The sequence below is a fragment of the Aegilops tauschii genome, chromosome 5 (genome assembly GCF_002575655.3).
Source record: "Aegilops tauschii subsp. strangulata cultivar AL8/78 chromosome 5, Aet v6.0, whole genome shotgun sequence".
Lineage (NCBI taxonomy): Eukaryota > Viridiplantae > Streptophyta > Magnoliopsida > Poales > Poaceae > Aegilops > Aegilops tauschii.
This window is the reverse complement of record NC_053039.3, coordinates 313,533,493-313,551,159: the sequence shown is the minus strand read 5'-3', so window position 1 is coordinate 313,551,159 and position 17,667 is coordinate 313,533,493. Positions and strand designations below refer to the sequence as shown.

Here is a 17,667-nt window from a genome sequence, read left to right as displayed (position 1 = left end):
GTTGGGAGTTCCCCATGACCAAAGTCGTGTACCTATGAACATTGCTATTATTTAATAAAGTGGCGAGATTTCTCAAAAAAAAATGCTACCCCTAAAAAAAGCTCCTTATAAACCCAGAGGAAAGGAGTAGCATTCACAACAGAAATTCTATCGAGACTCCAATTTATCCTTTTTTTTTTTGAAATGGAGGTATACCCCCGCCCTCTGCATCATAATGATGCATGCAACCCTTTTATTAAAAATCCCGAAAGTATCACCGCAAAGGTCTTACAGCTCGCAAACGGAGCAAAGCACAAGGCATAAAAACTGAAAAGTACAAGCGGACAAAGACAACCGGTACGGTAATAATGAGGACAATCTCTCTAGACTCCTATCCTGTTATGCGACCGCCATCCGAACCGGTTGAATATAGCCCGAGCCACCATCTCCCATTGGTTGCACCCAGTAACCAAAGGCTCCCTGGAGTCCATAGGAGTGAGTAAGGACCACGTACGGATCCAAGCTGCAGCTCTGAAGATAACCTGCAAAAAAGTTAAGTTGTGTTGACTCCAATTTATCCTACCCCCTTCGATCCAAATTAATTGACACTCACTTAGTACAACTTCGATCAGAGGGGGTACCGCAAATCCCCGATTTTGTATAATCCCAACCCCAACTCCACTAATCTTTCTATCTTCTTCCACGTGGGAGCTGCAATGTGGACCATGCATGTCAGGTTTGTCCTAGAAATTGTGGTTGCTTGGGAAATTTTCCAAAAGTTGTGGCTTTGTGTGACAGTGTGAGGTTGGCCTTTTTTTGTGACTACAGTTGAATGAGAAAGAGGATCATGGGCTCAGAGACTATGCCACACTCTGTAAGAATCACTGCAATGGGCACCAACTGGACTAAGAATTGTTCTTACAAATATAAATGAATGATCTATGTCATTGCCCATCAGATGAAAATAATGCATCAGGTACATTATGCTTGCAACAAGAAGCATCCAGATCATATAAGCAATTGGACAAGGCCAGAGAAGAAGTCAAAAGAATGGTAATATACACTTTGCACTAAACTGACTTGTTACAATCATTGTACATAATTATTTAATATGCTTTTATTTAATCTTTTGTACGCTCCACGACTATCATCACTGTCATCTCCTCGAATCGATATTTCGATATTTCTGTGATTGCATCTTCAAGAGCCATGCAAATCAGGCTGAAATCTTTTGAAGTTTACAACGCACGCACATAAACAGATATGAACTCCATTTGGAATCTTCCCAACAAATCAAAACTTCCCTGTAGAAGGAGTTCAAAATAAACACATCGGGCATAATGTCAGATACAAACTGAAGTTGTAGACATTCTATATAATTGAGACAACGCAATTTCCCGCCTCTTACTAAGTGCTGTAATCTCTGATGACTTACTAGTTACAGTTCAAATCAATGTCCCCATGTTTCCTGCCTCTTGGTAGCAAATATGATGTTCTTGATACTGCAACAACTTTGCAAACTGAAAATAGTCATAAAATCTAACGTGTTAGCATTCCAAATAGAAGTCAGTAATAACAGTCATGACGTTGGACAGAGACTACCTGAGATGCTTTGAGATCAAGCTCATCCCATTCAAAAGATGGATTTGTACCTTCGACAATCCCGGCACCGGCATAAACTAAAGTGCTATATCCCTGGACAAGACAGCTAGGTGACTTATGCTTCTAAATTAGGATAGTTAAGAAGGATAAGGTTTACACAAATATTGATGACATGTGTTTTATTTACTTTTCCAAGTAGTGCTGATCTAATCCCAACAGCAAACTCACTTTCAGCTCCACCAAACCAACCAACAGGTCCAGCATACATTCCACGGTCGAAGATTTCTGCAACAACATCAAAAAATAGCATTCAGAGATCAGCATTAATAGGTTGCATATGTTATTTTACAGATAATAATTTTAGCCAGAATACAAGTACACACCATAATCTCGTATGAATTGGCGCGCTTCTTCAGTGGGCAAACCACAAACAGCTGGGCTTGGATGAAGAGCATTTAGGATGTCAAACTGCAATACCAGCACAAAGTATCAGTGGTCTATTGTATGAACACTAGTCGATGTCTCCAATAATCCAAGGCAAAAGAAAATTCAAATGATCCCTACATATCCAAGTGCCAGAGAATGTTCGGATCATAGATTACCTCGTCGTCCTCATTTCTTAATCTTGCAGCTAATTGAGCTGACAAATGTTGTACTCTTGGAAGTTTCCGAAGGGCCTTGCTGGGATTGACAACAACCTCATCACAGATCATCTGCACTCAGATTAGATCCACTGGTTCAGCAAAAATTACAGTCACCATATTTTGTTTTCTGAAAAGCATTACTGCTGAGTGCCAAGAGCAAAGCAAACTAGTCCAGGATCATATCTGAAATTGGACTGTGAAACTTAACTTGCCTCAAGCTTCTTCTTTATGCTGTCCCGTACAATAGTAAATTCAGTGTCCTCTTTGATGCTGCAAGAATTATTTACATTACTGACCAGTCTGGTCTTCGTACAAGGTGCCGATATCACCGTAAAATTTCGGAAATATGTCAATCTTATGATTACAAACACAAAGAGGGGAAACAAACCTTAGAAGCAATTCCTGGCCAATTTGAAAATCATCAGCCCTTGTTTTCCCTCTTGCTCGCGTACCGGCTAAAGCCTCGCTGGAAATGTTCAAGTATTTCCGGTGAAATAGTTGCTCTGGCTATTCAGAATGTTTGGATAAAATTAGCAATAGTTAGAACAGAGTTATTTAACAGTGCTAGAGCAAATATACAGATAAACAATGCACAAGGCATAAAAAAGACCTATCTCTAAACAGGATTCTGACTATACATGATATGAAGGAAGGTCGGGTATATCAGGAAGAAAGGAAAGTGCATCGCAGAAGACATACACTATTTCCAACAAATGCAGGAGCATCAGATGGCTGTATGCAGAACTGGTAGGCATTCTGGCCCTCAACCTGTATACACAAGAGTCGCAGGATGATCTTCTCGTAAACAATGAGGGGAGGGGACAACAATACAACATACCTTCAGACAAGCTAACAGCTCCAGAGGGTCGATGCAAGTATCAGTGATGTACCTGCTGCACCTTGCTAGCACAACCTGCAGAAAAGATTCCATTGGCAAGTTCAAAATATGTGGTGAACAAGAATGGAAAACAAGTAGTATGTTCTTTAACAAACTGGAAAATTCTAGCATTGACAGAAATATCAGATTTGAAATACATTGGTCGAACTAAACCTCTCTGTACTCGCAAAAAGACAGGTAAAAAATTTGCTCGCCTAGTTTTTGTTTTGGCAGACAGTGACGTAATGAATGGTTTACCTTGACTAATTCCGTTTGGCTCCCTTTGATCATCCGAAGAGCTTGAGTAACAGCAAGATCCCAAGACGCCTTGGTGGGGACATGATTGAGATTTACGATGGCGGTTTGTAGCGTGGACCTGTTCACCTTAACTGAACACGGTGATATCTGCATACAAGTTCAGATTAGTGGCTGCTAACTTGCTATCTTCCACATGACAATACAGAAATAACATGTCATGCCTCGTGCAATGTTGATTGGAGCTCGTCCACTGCGCTCTGATATGTCCAAGAAAGCGAGTCATCCCACGCAATCGTCGTCGCTAGAACCGAGCCCTCCTCGAGCTCACTGAACTCAACCTGCAATGCAGTACATTTTTACATTACACACACTTGAAAGAAGCAGCCAGTACACATGCACATTGCATTGATCATGCAGAATGAAATTCGTCACCAGTCGCGGATAGTCTTACTTGTGGAACAACGAAGTAGAATGCGCCATAGTCTTCCCATTCGACCGAGGCGTCGCTCGACGCGTCGAAGCGGATGGCGCCGTAGGCGCGGATCATCGGGCAATCCCTTGAAAGAAATCTTCACGGACAAAGAAGAGGAGGAACACCATTCTAAGATAAGCTTTCACATAGTTCATTCAATTCAAAAAAGAATGGCTCATTGAGTAGGTAGTGAGTTTTTGGGTACCTCTTGATGGCTCGCCAGTCGTGGAGAGAGAAGGGGTCCGTGCCGCGGAAGAAGACCGCCGACCCCACGCCGGCGACGCTCACCGGCTGCTCCCACTGCTCCTTGTGGCTACCGTTGCCGTTGCTGCTGCTGCCCACGGCGAGCGCCGGCGTATCCGGCAGCGGTGCCCGGGCGGAGAAGAAGCAGCGGGGCAGGGAGCTCTGCCTCTGCGCTTGCAGCCACTCGATGGCGTCCCCTCGCTGCCGAATCGGCACCTGCGTGCGCGCGCGTCCCCATTACGAATACGATCAAACGCAGTTCCACACCACACGCGCCATTGACGAGGGATATGTGCTTTTGCTACCTCGATGCGGATGATGCCGGAGGAGGACGCCGGCGGGTCGGCGTTGAGCGCGGCGACGGCGGCCCTGAGCTGCCCCACGGCCTCCTGCGGCGCCGACGCGGCCGGCAGGGCCCTCGTCTCGCACATGGTCACCGCGCCGAAGTCGCTGGCGCCGGCTGCGCAACCGTTCATAGACAGGGAGCACGACGGCCTGACCCACCTGCTCCCATCGCGAGCGAGGAGACGACGTACGAGCCCCTTGGACGCCGGACGGGAGAAAAGGAGGCGGCCGGAGTAGAGCGACGAAGACGGTGACATTGCTGACGCTGCGGCCGCGAAGATATGATCTCGAGCGAGACACTATCTAGTACCCCACGCACGTAGACGCCGATGCATGTTTCGTCGCGAGGGAAACCAGAGGAGATAAGAGACGATTCTCATGGGGATAAGTGGCACAAACGTAAATCTCCTCTTCCGCCCACGTGGCCAGCCGATCAGCCTCACGTTTGCACGACACTTTCCGACGTGGCGAACCAGTCGGCCGTTCATCGCAGTTCAAGATGTGTATATTATGGCCCAAACAAGGACTCAATTCAGGCATTAATATCTTCTGCCTAGCAAAGTAGACTACCATAGGAAGTTCAAAATTTGGGGTGGGAAATGGAAGAGATGAATGAATGCTGAATCAAGTTCAGAATTTTCAAAGCTTGAATTATTACTGAGAAGTGTGGCTCAACGGACAGGCACTACACCGAGCAAAGACAAAATTCCTCAGGAATGAAACACGGCAGTTCTTCAAATCTAACAGACTGCAACAACGCGCCCAAGGCGTGTGAAGTATTGTCAACCCGCCCCGATTTCATCCGAAACCGAGGAACACCCCTGAGAGCTTAGAGAAGAGGGGCTTGACTTCGCCATTAAGGCTTGAGAGCAATCGCGATTCCGACCTTCGAGCTCTTCTCGATGGCCTTGGTGTCCACCTCCGCCGAGATGGTGCACAGCGACTTTGGCCTGAACTCGTGCTGGATCAGCGCGCTGGCCTTGCCAGAGTTGTTGATGCGGGCCTTCACAAGGGTGAGCGGGTCCAGGGTATGCTGGGTGCCGAAGGTGAGGCTGTTCTCGTTGCTCAAGAAGCTGTGGGTCAGCTCTGCCCCGACAGCTGTGCCGGATTTCTCCACAATGTGGTAATAGGATGCGGTCAGGCTGTCTCCCTTGTTGTTCCTGCAAGAATATTTCAATTAAAATCGTTAGCGGGAACTAGCCAACAGTGCACCGAGAGTTGATGTTAGTTCCTCGTTAACTGCATCAGCCCGTATACATTTTGATTCTTCTGAGGATGCTAAAGGAAGTCCATGTTTTAACTACCAAACATACGATAAAAATCAGAACAAGAGCTCGTTTAATTGGTTTGGACTAAAGAATCTAACAGGTCACAACCTGTATTCTTCGAGGGACGCTGATCAATATTAGCTAGTTGAGAAAGGATATGTCTGATTTGAAGAAAAAAACGAATAAAAGGACACAGCAACTGCTTGCTAGACCAGTTTTATTTGTGGTTGCAATGATACAAGAGTTTGTTAGCAACATGTTGCAACTACCAAGCAAATGATAGATGATAAAGAATGGCCTAATATAACACAAAAAAGACCTTGAAAAGTTATATTTTAGCTATTTGTATACTGTCTCAACTGAATAATAACTTGTTAAGTGAGATACAACAAATAGTGATTAACATCTAATCCCTCCGTAAAGACATATAAGAGCATTTAGATCACGTACCTATGAAGATGTCACAAGGATCAAATATGCTAAGATTGGCAAAGTAATAGTACTTGTAAATCCTAATTTACAAAGATAGATCTTGAAAACTCACAGGTTCAGGGATGCAATAAGATCCTGGTTAGTGTAGCTAAGTGCAGCATTGTATTTGGTGAAATTCTTGGTGGCTGTATCAAGCGACACGTCAGCACCAACAGCTAGAGCACTAGTTCCGAACGCGCCGGAGAGGTTGACTACAGGATTGGCAGTCAAGCCAATGCTTGCATTAATACCAGCATAATCATGCAAGTACTGGAGCTCAACCTGCAAACAAAGAACGAATCAAACATAAGCAACAACCAATAAAGAAACCATTACATTGAGGGTTAGGGTACCACCTTTCCAGATTTCTGATCAGGAACAGCAAAGCTCAAGATGGTCTTCAGCCCTGGTGCTGCAAGATCGTCAGCAGTAATTGTAGTAATGACCTGCCCAAGAGAACTAGACAGTCAGTACTAAAAGCTGGAAACACAACAGAATAATTATAATGTTTGATGAGAGAGAGAGACATACATTCGATGCTGAGTTGGCCTTCACATCTACAGTGATGTTTTTGTTCTTGATCTGTGATTGGATCTCACCGAGTATAAGATCAGCCTTCTTTGTACTGGTAGCAGTAATTGCCTGCATAGAGAAATTCAAAGAAAAGGTTGACAATAGAACTTATATCATAGGTACCACACCGTTACCATAGAAATGTCAAAACAACAGCAGTTGTCACAAGAAAAAAGTAATATCAAGAGAACGCTAGGATATGTACAGTACTGCATCGGTGACACTATCATATTTCACTGTGATGGCACTTTACACAAAGATTATGTTCTAAGAATGGGGTGGCATCCACTAAAATGCTAATTTGAAGAAACATATCATTTGTTGAAGAGATTGATGACAGCATAAATCCAGTTGCATCAGACTGAAGATTTATATCTTATTTTATTTTCGATGGAAAACAAATCAGAACCCACACCTCCCCCAGCCACACCAAAATAAGGAAACGCCCAGAATAAAGTAGAATAGCTTTTGGAACATTGGATAAGCCCATTTCTTTTGGTCTAACAAATGACTGTATTCCATGATTAACAATGACAGAAAAGCCCCAGCTACAGCCCCAGAAAACGTGGTACAACAATCCTTAAATATTGTTGTGATTGTAACTACTCGCAAGATAGCTACCTCAATAAGACAGTAATGCAGCTATTGTTCTCCAGGCTCCAGCCCTATGTTGATGACTTCGTAGGGTCTGCCGATGTGCCCTAGTTATTGCACATCTAAATGACTCAATTAAACATAAAAAGGAAAAGAAAATACCCACACAAATCTCCGTATAAAATCAATGACTTAGGACTTGGACGTGCAATACTTAGGGCACATACAGATGTGCTGTAGCAAAACCATACATATTAAGCGTGCATTCTATAATAAATTATTGGGATACAACTCCCCGATGAATTCAGGACCATGACAAGGCTAGCACATTGAGTTCCATCCCATTCTCCGAAGTCCTAGACAGCAGGAATAAATTCTTCTACCAGCCAAACAAATGCAAACCACAACAAATCAGCAAAGCCATAAGCAGCAATATACCTATCGCAATACTTCGCGCTACCCAGAGACAGAGGTCGTCAAACCACTGCCCAGCGATCATTCACTCGGATCACACGGAACGACAATAAACCGCGCGAACAGATCAGGAAACCCAATAATCTCCTAGAGCCCGGATCAGACCGCGTCTCTTTCTCGCACGACGCGACCTGGCAAAACGTAGCAGGAAGAGACAAGGTGTCGAGGAGCACTTACGGCGCCATTGGCGGTGTAGGTGGTAAGGGTGAATTTGTGGTCGGTCTGGTAGTCCCTGTACAGCAGATCTGCAGCGAGCGAGCGAGCAACATCAATCAGCACATCTCACAGGGAGGAATCTAGCTCGGAGGGGAAAAAATCCCACGAACGCGGGTCGAGCGGAAGGGGTCGTAGGATCGGGAACGCACCCTTGGCCTTCTTGCCGATCCCGGAGTAGAGGCCTGGGCCGCCCATCTCCGCCGGTGAGCTGGGATGCGCCTGCGCCGCTGGAGCTGCGTGGGTTTGTGGAGGGTGGGGGGAGGCGGCGGATAGGTGGTGGAGGGGAGGGAAGGAGCGGGGGAGGAGGGGGAATAAAGGCGGAGAAATTCTACGCCGCACGCGGCGATGGCGAGAGCGGCTGCGGCTGCGCGTGGGCCCTCATAAAACCCTAGCTTAATGTTTTGTTTTTGTCGCCCATTTTCGGGTTTCCACACGACTCCTGCGATATTATTTTGTCATTCTAGTTAGAAGACTCTTTCATGCTATGCTCATGCAAACATGTTTTGGCAAAATCATGTTTAGAAAAACCAACATATATGCAGGTCTTTTGCAACAATAGAAAAACATATATACAGGTTGGTGCACGCATATACACACCCAAAAAAAATACAATCGGTGTATTTGGTCGTTGCGATGTTTTTCGTTTTGTACTTGTTCCGTCCGCAGTGCTAGATAAGAAAACGTCAGCTAATTTCGGACCGGGGCAGCACATGTTAATTTGGCTTATTGTGGTTTTGCATATAGTTTAATTAATGTGCAATTTGAGATAAGAAAACGCACAAGTGGACATGTGATGTCCTGCTAAGGCTGCTATATGTGTTGCTTGTGTTGTGTCCTTAGTATTTTTGTTGGTTTTTCAAAGTTGCATACATTATGTGTAGTCCTTTGGAATACAGAGAGAATCAAAAGGGTTTATTCTTTTCCAATCATGTGGCCTAAATAACATGTCTTTCTTTTTTGCGGATGTAAATAACATGTCTTTTGTCGACTTTTTTCCCCTGGTTCATCAAGAGGTACTTGATCGGGTCAACATGTATAATTCACATGACATCCCCAAAAGTGCTACTTTTTGATTGATCTTGTCTATTTGGGTACTACTTTAGATTTCTTCTAACAGATGTTGGATTGATTAAGGGCATTTTCAAGGCGGACCCGCAACCATACGAATCGTGTTGTCCGGACAGCGGAAAATCATCCAATGCCGACCTGTATCGGTAGGCGGAGCGGTCTGGACACTATTTCTCCCATAAACCGAAGACAAGCGTGGGGGAGGGGGGTTGCGGGAGTCCAGACCGATCTCACGCCCTCTTCTGACCACCCTGGCCCACCCAAACCCCTTCTCTCGCGCCCGCGCACCAGCTGCCTGCATTCATGCCGATGTAGAGCGGCTGCTCCGCACTGAAGAGCGGACGCGACCTCTCACGGGTGTCGGCATTGACGCAACTCGCCGGCCGAGAGTGTCGCCCTTGACGCGCCTTCGGTGTCCACGCCTATTCAATGCCGGAGACGTGTGACTAGATAGGACAGGACGAATATCTACCACGCCCGTTCAATACCCCGTCCGTCCGCATGCCGCCATTAAGCAGGCTCGCCGGCCAAGAAACCCACTTCAGTGTTCCGCATAGACGTCTGGCCTCACTGGAATCCGCTAAGGGCAGCCACACCCGACTATCTCCACAACACAACACATCTGCTCCACATCCTCCTCCTTTCCTCCACATCCTCCATGACCACCAGCGGGAAAGCACTATGGAGTAGTTTGTCGTCGGAGATGAAGTACGCGGTGTCCGCCCTTGCCGCCGCCTGCCATAGCCGCCATGCCAGGGGGAAGGAGGTCAGCTTGCCGGCCAGCTCGCCCGAGATCTCCGACGACGAGGATGACACCACGATGGAGACGGGCTCCAACGACTCCGCCTTGGCTCCCGCGCCTCCTGTGCACGCTGGCTTCACCATGGAGCAGGCGCATGCGCACTACAATGCCGCCATGGCAGAGGTGCAACATGCGTCGGCGTCTCTGTCGGTGTTCCAGTAGGCGCGGGAGGAACAACGATACAACCTATTCCTCCTAGAGCATCACCGGCTAGCGGAGGGCCAGATCTATGGCAAGCGCGCAAGCGAGGAGGCCATGGTCGTGGCAAACCCCAACTTCGTGGCGGAGCAACGTGCCATCTACGATGTCGTCCGCGCTCAAGCTATCGCTAGCTAGGAAGTGGCCACCGTGGAGGTGCAGCTGCAGGCGATCGCAGAGAGAGAACAACGCCAGTTGCGCCTCCTACATGCTGCCGATGAACCATCAGTCGGCCCGGTGGGAGGAAGACATCGCTGTCACCACCATTTCCATCGTGGACCTCACGTCCACCGGCGACGAACAGGTCGCGAACTCCTCGAAGGATGAGTAGGCCATAGGAGGCGGTGGTGCCTTGTGTCCCATGTGGGCCGGTTCGTCTCCCACGTTCTACTCTTCCTCGCCGGAGACCGCATCTTCACTTCATCGGTCCTATCACCGGTGCTTATGGAGACGGTAGATGAAGGACGACACGTCGCTGCAGTCGGATAGGTTTTGGGGCGAGTATTTTATTTTGTTCAAATTGTAATGAAATCCGCCATGTTTGTATGAAATCTATCATGTTTGTAGGAAATCCGGTCGTGTTTGCATGAATTTCATCCGGTTTCCTGAAAAAAAATGTATGCAGGTAGCATTGGATGGCGTCCTCCCGCATCTGTGTCCGCGGACTGGTCCCCCTGTCCACGGACGGATGTGGGAGGAAATTGCGTGTTGCCGTTGGAGATGCACTAAGCGGGTAGAATACTTACCGTCTCTACTTTTTGTTGAAGTATACATCCGGAAGTTGCAAAATAATTCAAGAGATGAATTTTCAATGATTTGTTTGTTTACGTATCTGATACGTCTCCAATGTATCTACGTTTTCTAACGCTTTTCCTCTTGTTCTGGACTCTAATTTACATGATTTGAATGAAACTAACCCCGGACTGACGTTGTTTTTAGCAGAACTACCATGGTGTTGTTTTTTGTGCATAAATAAAAGTTCTTGGAATGGAACGAAACTTTGCGAGGATTTTTTATGCAATATATGAGAATTTAGAGCCAAGAACCACCGGAGGGGGGCACCTGGGTGGGCACAACCCACCAGGGCGTGCCCCCTCCAGGCGCGCCTAGGTGGGTTGTCCCCACCTGGTGGCCCCGCAGACGCTGAAACCTACGCTATAGAATCACATTTTTTCAGAAAAAATCAGGGAGAAAGAATTATCGCGTTCCACGAGACGGAGCCACCGTCACCTCCCGTTCTTCATCGTGAGGCCAGATCTGGAGTCCGTTTGGGGCTCCTAAGAGGGGGATCTTCGGTCTTCGTCATCACCAACCCTTCTCCATCGCCAATTCCATGATGCTCCCCACCGGGAGTGAGTAATTCCTTCGTACGCTCGCTGGTCGATGAGGAGTTGGATGAGATTCATCATGTAATCTAGTTAGTTTTGTTAGGGCCTGATCCCTAGTATCCACTATGTTCTGAGATTGATGTTGCTATGACTTTGCCATGCTTAATGCTTGTCACTTTGGGCCCGGGTGCCATGATTTTAGATCTGAACCGTTTATGTTATCACCATTATATCCATGTTCTATATCCGATCTTGCAAGTTATAGTCACCTACTACATGTTATGATCCGGCAACCCCGGAGTGACAATAGTCGGAACCACTCCCGGTGATGAACGTAGTTTGAGGAGTTCATGTATTCACCGTGTGCTAATGCTTTGTTCCAGTTCTCTATTAAAAGGAGGCCCTAATATCCCTTAGTTTCCAATTGGACCCCGCTGCCACTGGAGGGTAGGACAAAAGATGTCATGAAAGTTCTTTCCATAAGCACGTATGACTATTTACGGAATACATGCCTATATGAACTGGAGCTAGTGTCGTATCGCCCTAGGTTATGACTATCACATGATGAATATCATCCAACAAATTACCGATCCAATGCCTACGAATTCCTCTTATATTGTTCTTGCTAAGTTACTACTGCTATCGTTACTGTTGCACTTACTACAAAACTACCGCTATCACCGTTACCGTTCCTATTGCTGCTGCTACTACTATCAAAACTATCATATTACTTGGCTACTGATCACTTTGCTGCATATAATTAATCTCCAGGTGTGGTTGAATTGACAACCCAGCTGCTAATACTTACAAATATTCTTTGGCTCCCCTTGTGTCGAATCTATAAATTCGGGTTGAATACTCTCACTACAAAAAAAGACACATCTGTGACATTTTGGGCCGAACGAATTTTTTTGCTGTCATGCTTATGACACTTCTATGATGATAATTATGACAAAACCCAGTATCATCATAGATGTGGTGGGCTCCTACTTCTATGACAAAAAACATGACATAAAATGGGCTTTTCGTCCTGGGCGGGCCGGAGACGCAGCTGCATGACATTCTTTGGGCCGTCCATGACGGAAAAAACCGTGGTAGAAGCGAGGGCGAGGAAAATATTGGGGAGTTCCCGGTTACGGTGGGTGGTCGGGGCCGAGCGATGCACGGAGGTTTGCGTGTTTCTCTCGTACACGTACGCGCGTGTGTGTGAGGCGTTGCGCTCTAACTGAACCCGAGTGAGGCGTTGGACTCTAACTGAACCCGAGCTATTACACTAGCTACGTTACTGAACCCCGATCGATCCCTTGCTGTTAACTAAACCAGAGTGATTCCTTCGCTACTGCTGCTAACTGAAGCCGATCGAAGCTGCCTCTTGATGAACAGTTCCCGGTGGGGGTTGGATGAACAGAACCCCGTGGTAGTAGAGGCCGTTGCCGCTGGATGAACATGACTCCGATCGAGCCGGTTGGGGGTGGATGAACAGGACCCCGTAGAGGGCTGGTTGAACAGTAGCTGGTGGAGGGCTGGATGACCGGTAGCCCATGGAGGGGTGGTTGAATAGGACCCCATGGAGAGGGCTGGTTGAACAGTAGTCGGTGGAGGCTGGATGAACAGGAGCCCGTGGATGAACAGTCGCAGGTGGAGGCTGGAGGAGGTCGATGGTGGATGAACATTAGCCCATGGAGGCTGGAGGAGGTCGACGGTGGAGATGAATAGTAGTCCGTGGAGTCCCGTTTTGCGGTACGCCACACCCCTCCCGATGAACAGGACCCCCGTTTCGACCGTAGCGCTCCAACACAACTCTGTTTCCTCCGTTTTGTGGTACGCCACACCCCTCCCAATCAACAAGACCCCATTTCGACGTAGGAGGTCGAAGAGAAGTCCGTTTCCTCCGTTTTGCGGTATGCCACGCCCCTCCCGGTGAACAAGATCCCGTTTCGACCGTAGGCGGTCGAACACTAGGCCGTTTCCTCCATTCTGCGGTACGCCGGGCCTCGTTTCGATCGGCTGTTCCGTCCAAGCCGGTTGGCTCCCGATGAACACGACGCATTCCATTGCCTCCCGATGAACACGATGACGCAGTTTCTCCGTTCTGACCCAGCCGGTTGGCTGTCGATGAACAGGACGCCGTCGCTGCCTCTCCATGTACACGAGCCCTGGCCGTACGTATGCGCGAGTAGTCGTTTGAGACCTCGCCCGTATGTACGTACGTGGCCGTATTTACTTTCTTGCACCTTGGCTGTACGTACGTGTACACGATATTAATGGGACTGCGTGACATGCTACGTGCGCGCCTCTACTACGACACGTGTCCTTCCTTACTCGGCCACGGTTCATCGCTGCAGCCTACAGACAGGCCGATCGACCAGTATGTACGTACACGTTCGCGACCAGAGTGACAACGCTATGTACGCTTCGACCAGGTGGGTCCCGACTGTCAGGGAGGATAAGGAGGCACTTCCTTGCGTGCGAAGATGTAGCTGGTGGGTCCCAGCTGTCAGGGGGAAACTTTTTTTGCGAAATACGGTGGCACGTTGATACGTCACTACTGCAGGATGGTCCAAACGCGACACTATGATCAGAGACCCTTCGACAAAACTGTGTGCGATGCCATAATCGCAAACGGTGGTGTAAAAAAACAGTCAAAAAAGGTGCAAAACGTTTGCGATGACGGATGCATTAAACACAGTTCAGATTTTTGTTGTGTGTGCGATGCAGGGCATACGGTTTAGTTCAATTAACTGTTTGGGATGAGGAGGAACAAAATAAACGAGCAGCCAGATGAAGGCGTGTGCGATATACAGTATATGGTTCACTAGGATGAACTGTGTGTGATTAGGCAACATAATGGAAACGGTTCAACTGAACAAGATGTGTGTGATACGTGGCAAACAGGTCCATAATCAGAAATATGTGCGAAGACCAATAATAACAGAGACAATTGTTGCTAATAAGCCGTGTGATTTGCTCTGCCTACGATAGAATAACATGTATGTATATATATATAGCTGAAATAAACATCCAATTACATAAGTGACTATACAGATCATTCGCACACACCTCAATAAACAATTGCATGCATTCTAAAGTAGGAGAAACGATCGTCTAGTCATCTACTTCTTGTGACGCTCCCGCCACTGCTTTGTGGCTCGATCCCTCGTCTGGGGCAGAAAGAAGACACTTCCTCATGTCAACGATCCACCTGTATATCGCGTAGCTTGTGTACGCGTCCATGGCCGCGTACTTGACATGTTGTTCATCCACTCTCTCATGCCACACACTGTGCCAGGCGTTCTTGTCCTTATTGATCTCATTCTTCATCTTCATGTAGTAGGGGCCGATGATGGCCGAGGCTAGGTCAACCAGGGAGTTCAGTTTGTTTTTGTCGCTGCCCCAGACCTTGTAGTGGTGTTGGATGTTGACAAGATTCGGGCATTTCAAGTCCAAAACCTTGAGCGCTTTTAGATCGTTGGTGGTGTCCACCATAGCGAAACTGTAGTCGGAGCTGTTGATAACCTGGAGAAACGCTCGCAAGGCCTTGTGGCAAGGTGGTAGTGGTAGACGAGGACGTCATGTCGCACGCACAACTGGGCGACGGCAACCTTCTGATCGTGCCCGGCATGACCGATGGTGTACTCGAGGTCGAAACCACTCGGTACTTGTCCTCGGCAAGGAACTACTCCATAGTTTAGATGGAGCTCTGCACCGAGACCGGATCGTTCGTGTACACCACCAAGAGGGCCTTCCCCCTCACGTGGGTGTCCACTACGTGATGCGTGTTGAACCGCCCGCCGTTGTCGTCATCGGCCGCTGGGAGCGCCATTGGAACCACTGGATGACCTCTCTGTATGTGTCGTTGTGGGTGTGCTTATTGTGTCATGTGACGCGAGAGACATAAGGTAAATGGCCGCAGGAATAAATGGGGGCCGGGCGGACTGGATTCTATGCGCGTCTGCATGGCAGTTTTTGCAGCGGGCAACTGCATCATCGCGCCGCGCTCGGTGCAACCGCATGCACACGAACGTGCGTGATCATGCACCGGCCCCAAACACTGGCAGCGCATGTGGAGGGACGAGGGCAAAGCACCCGGAGGGACGCAAGAGCAGAGCGTGCGCGGCGGGACGCGAGCAGAGCGCGTCGCGGCCGCCTGAACCGCAAGCAACCACACACATAGAGTAGTTGAACACGCAGGAAATGGTCACCTACAAGCCGGCCGACAGTTGCGCCGCTGCGTAGAGAGCAGCCGTGTGCTACCACCTCCGTCTAGTCTATAGTCCCCTTTATATTCTGTGCCATACTTTGCCCTCAAATTTAATCAACAAAATGTTAATGCATGTTATAAAAATTATATAATTGGAAACTATGTTCAAATACGAATCCAACTATATAATCTTTGGCGACATGCATTCTTATTTTATTAGTTAAATCATCCTTATAAACCAGGACGGGGTATAGTAGGTAATTAAATCGCAAATGTTTTTTTATTAACCGTGTGTGTACGTGGCCTTTCGACGGCGGCGTCCCATGCAGCCGAGGGGGGCGCGCGCACGGAGAGGAAGGCGGGCGGCAATGGAAGTCAAAGGGCTCGCTTCCTAGTGAGCCTGTGCAGCGTACAGCTCGCACTATTCCCGGTGAGCCTGCGCATTTGAGGACAGCTTGCACGCCTCTCGGTCAGCCTGCGCACCAGACTGCGCTCGCACGCATCCCGTTCAGTCAAGGTCAAGCACCTGTCCGCACGACACCTCCTACAACCATTAAACCAAAACACGTGGCGTCATGTGAATGGTTAAGAGAACGCACACGGTTTGAATTATACAAACGTTTGAGATATTAAAGTGGCAGGTATTTTTTCAAAATGCCTTTGTTGGTTGTCATTATTCGAGTGCACCTTCTCTCAAAATGGACACGAAAAATACCACATCATGTCGGGTGCCATTCCATGATTGCATGCCAAGTTTCATGAATTTCAGACGAGTTTTGGATTTACTAGAATTTAAAATAAAGTATCTCAACGTTTTGCCGGCAATCAACGGTGCTCTAATGTTTGAAATTCATTCCCATTTCTTGCATGGGACGTAAGCATGCACCCAAGGACACAGATTTGATTTTTCAACCAATTTATATGCACTTCAGCATGTGCATGTAGTTCAAATTTGAATTATGCACAGAAATGCATTGAAAACTTAGTTAATGCATAAAAATGTCCAAACGAACCCCCAAAAATCACAAAAATTGACACAACACTCCTGTTGTTCTATGTTGACACGAGAAATTTTTTGAAAGCAATAAGAGGCAATGGATATCGTTTCGTCCCCAAAGGTGGGACGTTCCCTACCGAAACCATCATGCTTGTTGTGAGAAGCTCTGGTTTGTGAGAAGCATATACCCAAACCTGCCCCAAATGGGACAAAATTTTTACCACGGCATGTTGATGCCGCTCCATGATAGCATGCCAAGTTTCATGAATTTTAGACGAGTATTGGATTTACTAGAATTTAAAAACCTGGTATCTCAATGTTTTGCCGGCAATCAACAGCGCCCTAGTGTTTGAAATTCATTACAATTTCTTGCATGGGACCTAAGCATGCATCCAAGGACACAAATTTGATTTTTCAACCAATTTATATGCACTACAACATGTGCATGTAGTTCAAATTTGAATTATGCACATAAATGCATTAAAAACTCAGTTAATGCATAAAAATGTCCAAACGAACCCCGAAAAATCACAAAAATTGACACAACACTCCTGTTGTTCTATGTTGACACGAGAAATTTTTTGAAAGCAATAAGAGGCAATGGATATCATTTCATCCCCAAAGGTGGGACGTTCCCTACCGAAACCATCATGCTTGTTGTAAGAAGCTCTCGTTTGTGAGAAGCATATACCCAAACCTGCCCCAAATGGGACAAAAAATTTACCACAACATGTTGATGCCGCTCCATGATGGCATGCCAAGTTTCATGAATTTCAGAAGAGTTTTGGATTTACTAGAATTTAAAAACCAGGTATCTCAATGTTTTGCCAGCAATCAACGGTGCCCTGGTGTTTGAAATTCATTACCATTTCTTTGATGGGACCTAAGCATGCACCCAAGGACACATATTTGATTTTTCAACCAATTTATATGCACTGGAGCATGTGCATGTAGTTCAAATTTGAATTATGCACATAAATGCATTGAAAACTCAGTTAATGCATAAAAATGTCCAAACGAACCCGAAAAATCACAAAAATTGACACAACACTCCTAT

General features: G+C 47.0%; 2 protein-coding genes across 3 annotated transcripts; both read right to left on the bottom strand.

The window, feature by feature from the left end:
- Positions 1–906: 906 nt before the first annotated feature.
- On the bottom strand, positions 907–4,938 carry LOC109770105 (isochorismate synthase 2, chloroplastic). Of its 2 annotated transcripts, none has more exons than XR_002234495.4 (15): positions 4,381–4,774; positions 4,038–4,291; positions 3,812–3,929; positions 3,582–3,698; positions 3,361–3,507; positions 3,064–3,138; positions 2,925–2,993; positions 2,614–2,732; positions 2,438–2,495; positions 2,184–2,294; positions 1,965–2,049; positions 1,769–1,866; positions 1,582–1,687; positions 1,415–1,499; positions 907–1,283 (listed from the first exon to the last, which is right to left on the bottom strand). XR_002234495.4 is itself a non-coding variant. In XM_020328818.4 (15 exons), exons 1-14 carry the CDS (start codon positions 4,675–4,677, stop codon positions 1,425–1,427), a joined length of 1,716 nt encoding a protein of 571 aa, XP_020184407.1. In that variant the 5' UTR covers positions 4,678–4,938; the 3' UTR covers positions 907–1,283; positions 1,415–1,424. The 2 variants fall into 2 exon arrangements, 1 of the variants encoding a protein (XP_020184407.1); XM_020328818.4 differs by having other exon boundaries at positions 1,582–1,674; positions 4,381–4,938.
- Positions 4,939–5,033: 95 nt separating this feature from the next.
- Positions 5,034–8,361, bottom strand: LOC109770106 (mitochondrial outer membrane porin). The gene is made up of 6 exons (XM_020328819.4): positions 8,166–8,361; positions 7,978–8,045; positions 6,691–6,801; positions 6,516–6,605; positions 6,233–6,441; positions 5,034–5,580 (listed from the first exon to the last, which is right to left on the bottom strand). The coding sequence occupies exons 1-6, from the start codon at positions 8,209–8,211 to the stop codon at positions 5,277–5,279; spliced, it is 828 nt and encodes a 275-aa protein (XP_020184408.1). The 5' UTR covers positions 8,212–8,361; the 3' UTR covers positions 5,034–5,276.
- Between the last annotated feature and the right edge of the window lie 9,306 nt (positions 8,362–17,667).

Bases quoted from the DNA above. Each gene is read 5' to 3' on its own strand.
- LOC109770106 (XM_020328819.4), bottom strand. From the start codon at position 8,211: ATGGGCGGCCCAGGCCTCTACTCCGGGATCGGCAAGAAGGCCAAGG. The intron at 6,606-6,690 runs GTATGTCTCTCT...TCTCTTGGGCAG, and splicing joins AGGCCAACTCAGCATCGAAT to GTCATTACTACAATTACTGC. The intron at 6,442-6,515 runs GTGGTACCCTAA...CTTTGTTTGCAG, and splicing joins CTGATCAGAAATCTGGAAAG to GTTGAGCTCCAGTACTTGCA.
- LOC109770105 (XM_020328818.4), bottom strand. From the start codon at position 4,677: ATGTCACCGTCTTCGTCGCTCTACTCCGGCCGCCTCCTTTTCTCCCGT. The intron at 2,733-2,924 runs GTATGTCTTCTG...CATTCTGAATAG, and splicing joins CTGCATTTGTTGGAAATAGT to CCAGAGCAACTATTTCACCG. The intron at 1,675-1,768 runs GTAAATAAAACA...TGTCTTGTCCAG, and splicing joins GATCAGCACTACTTGGAAAA to GGATATAGCACTTTAGTTTA.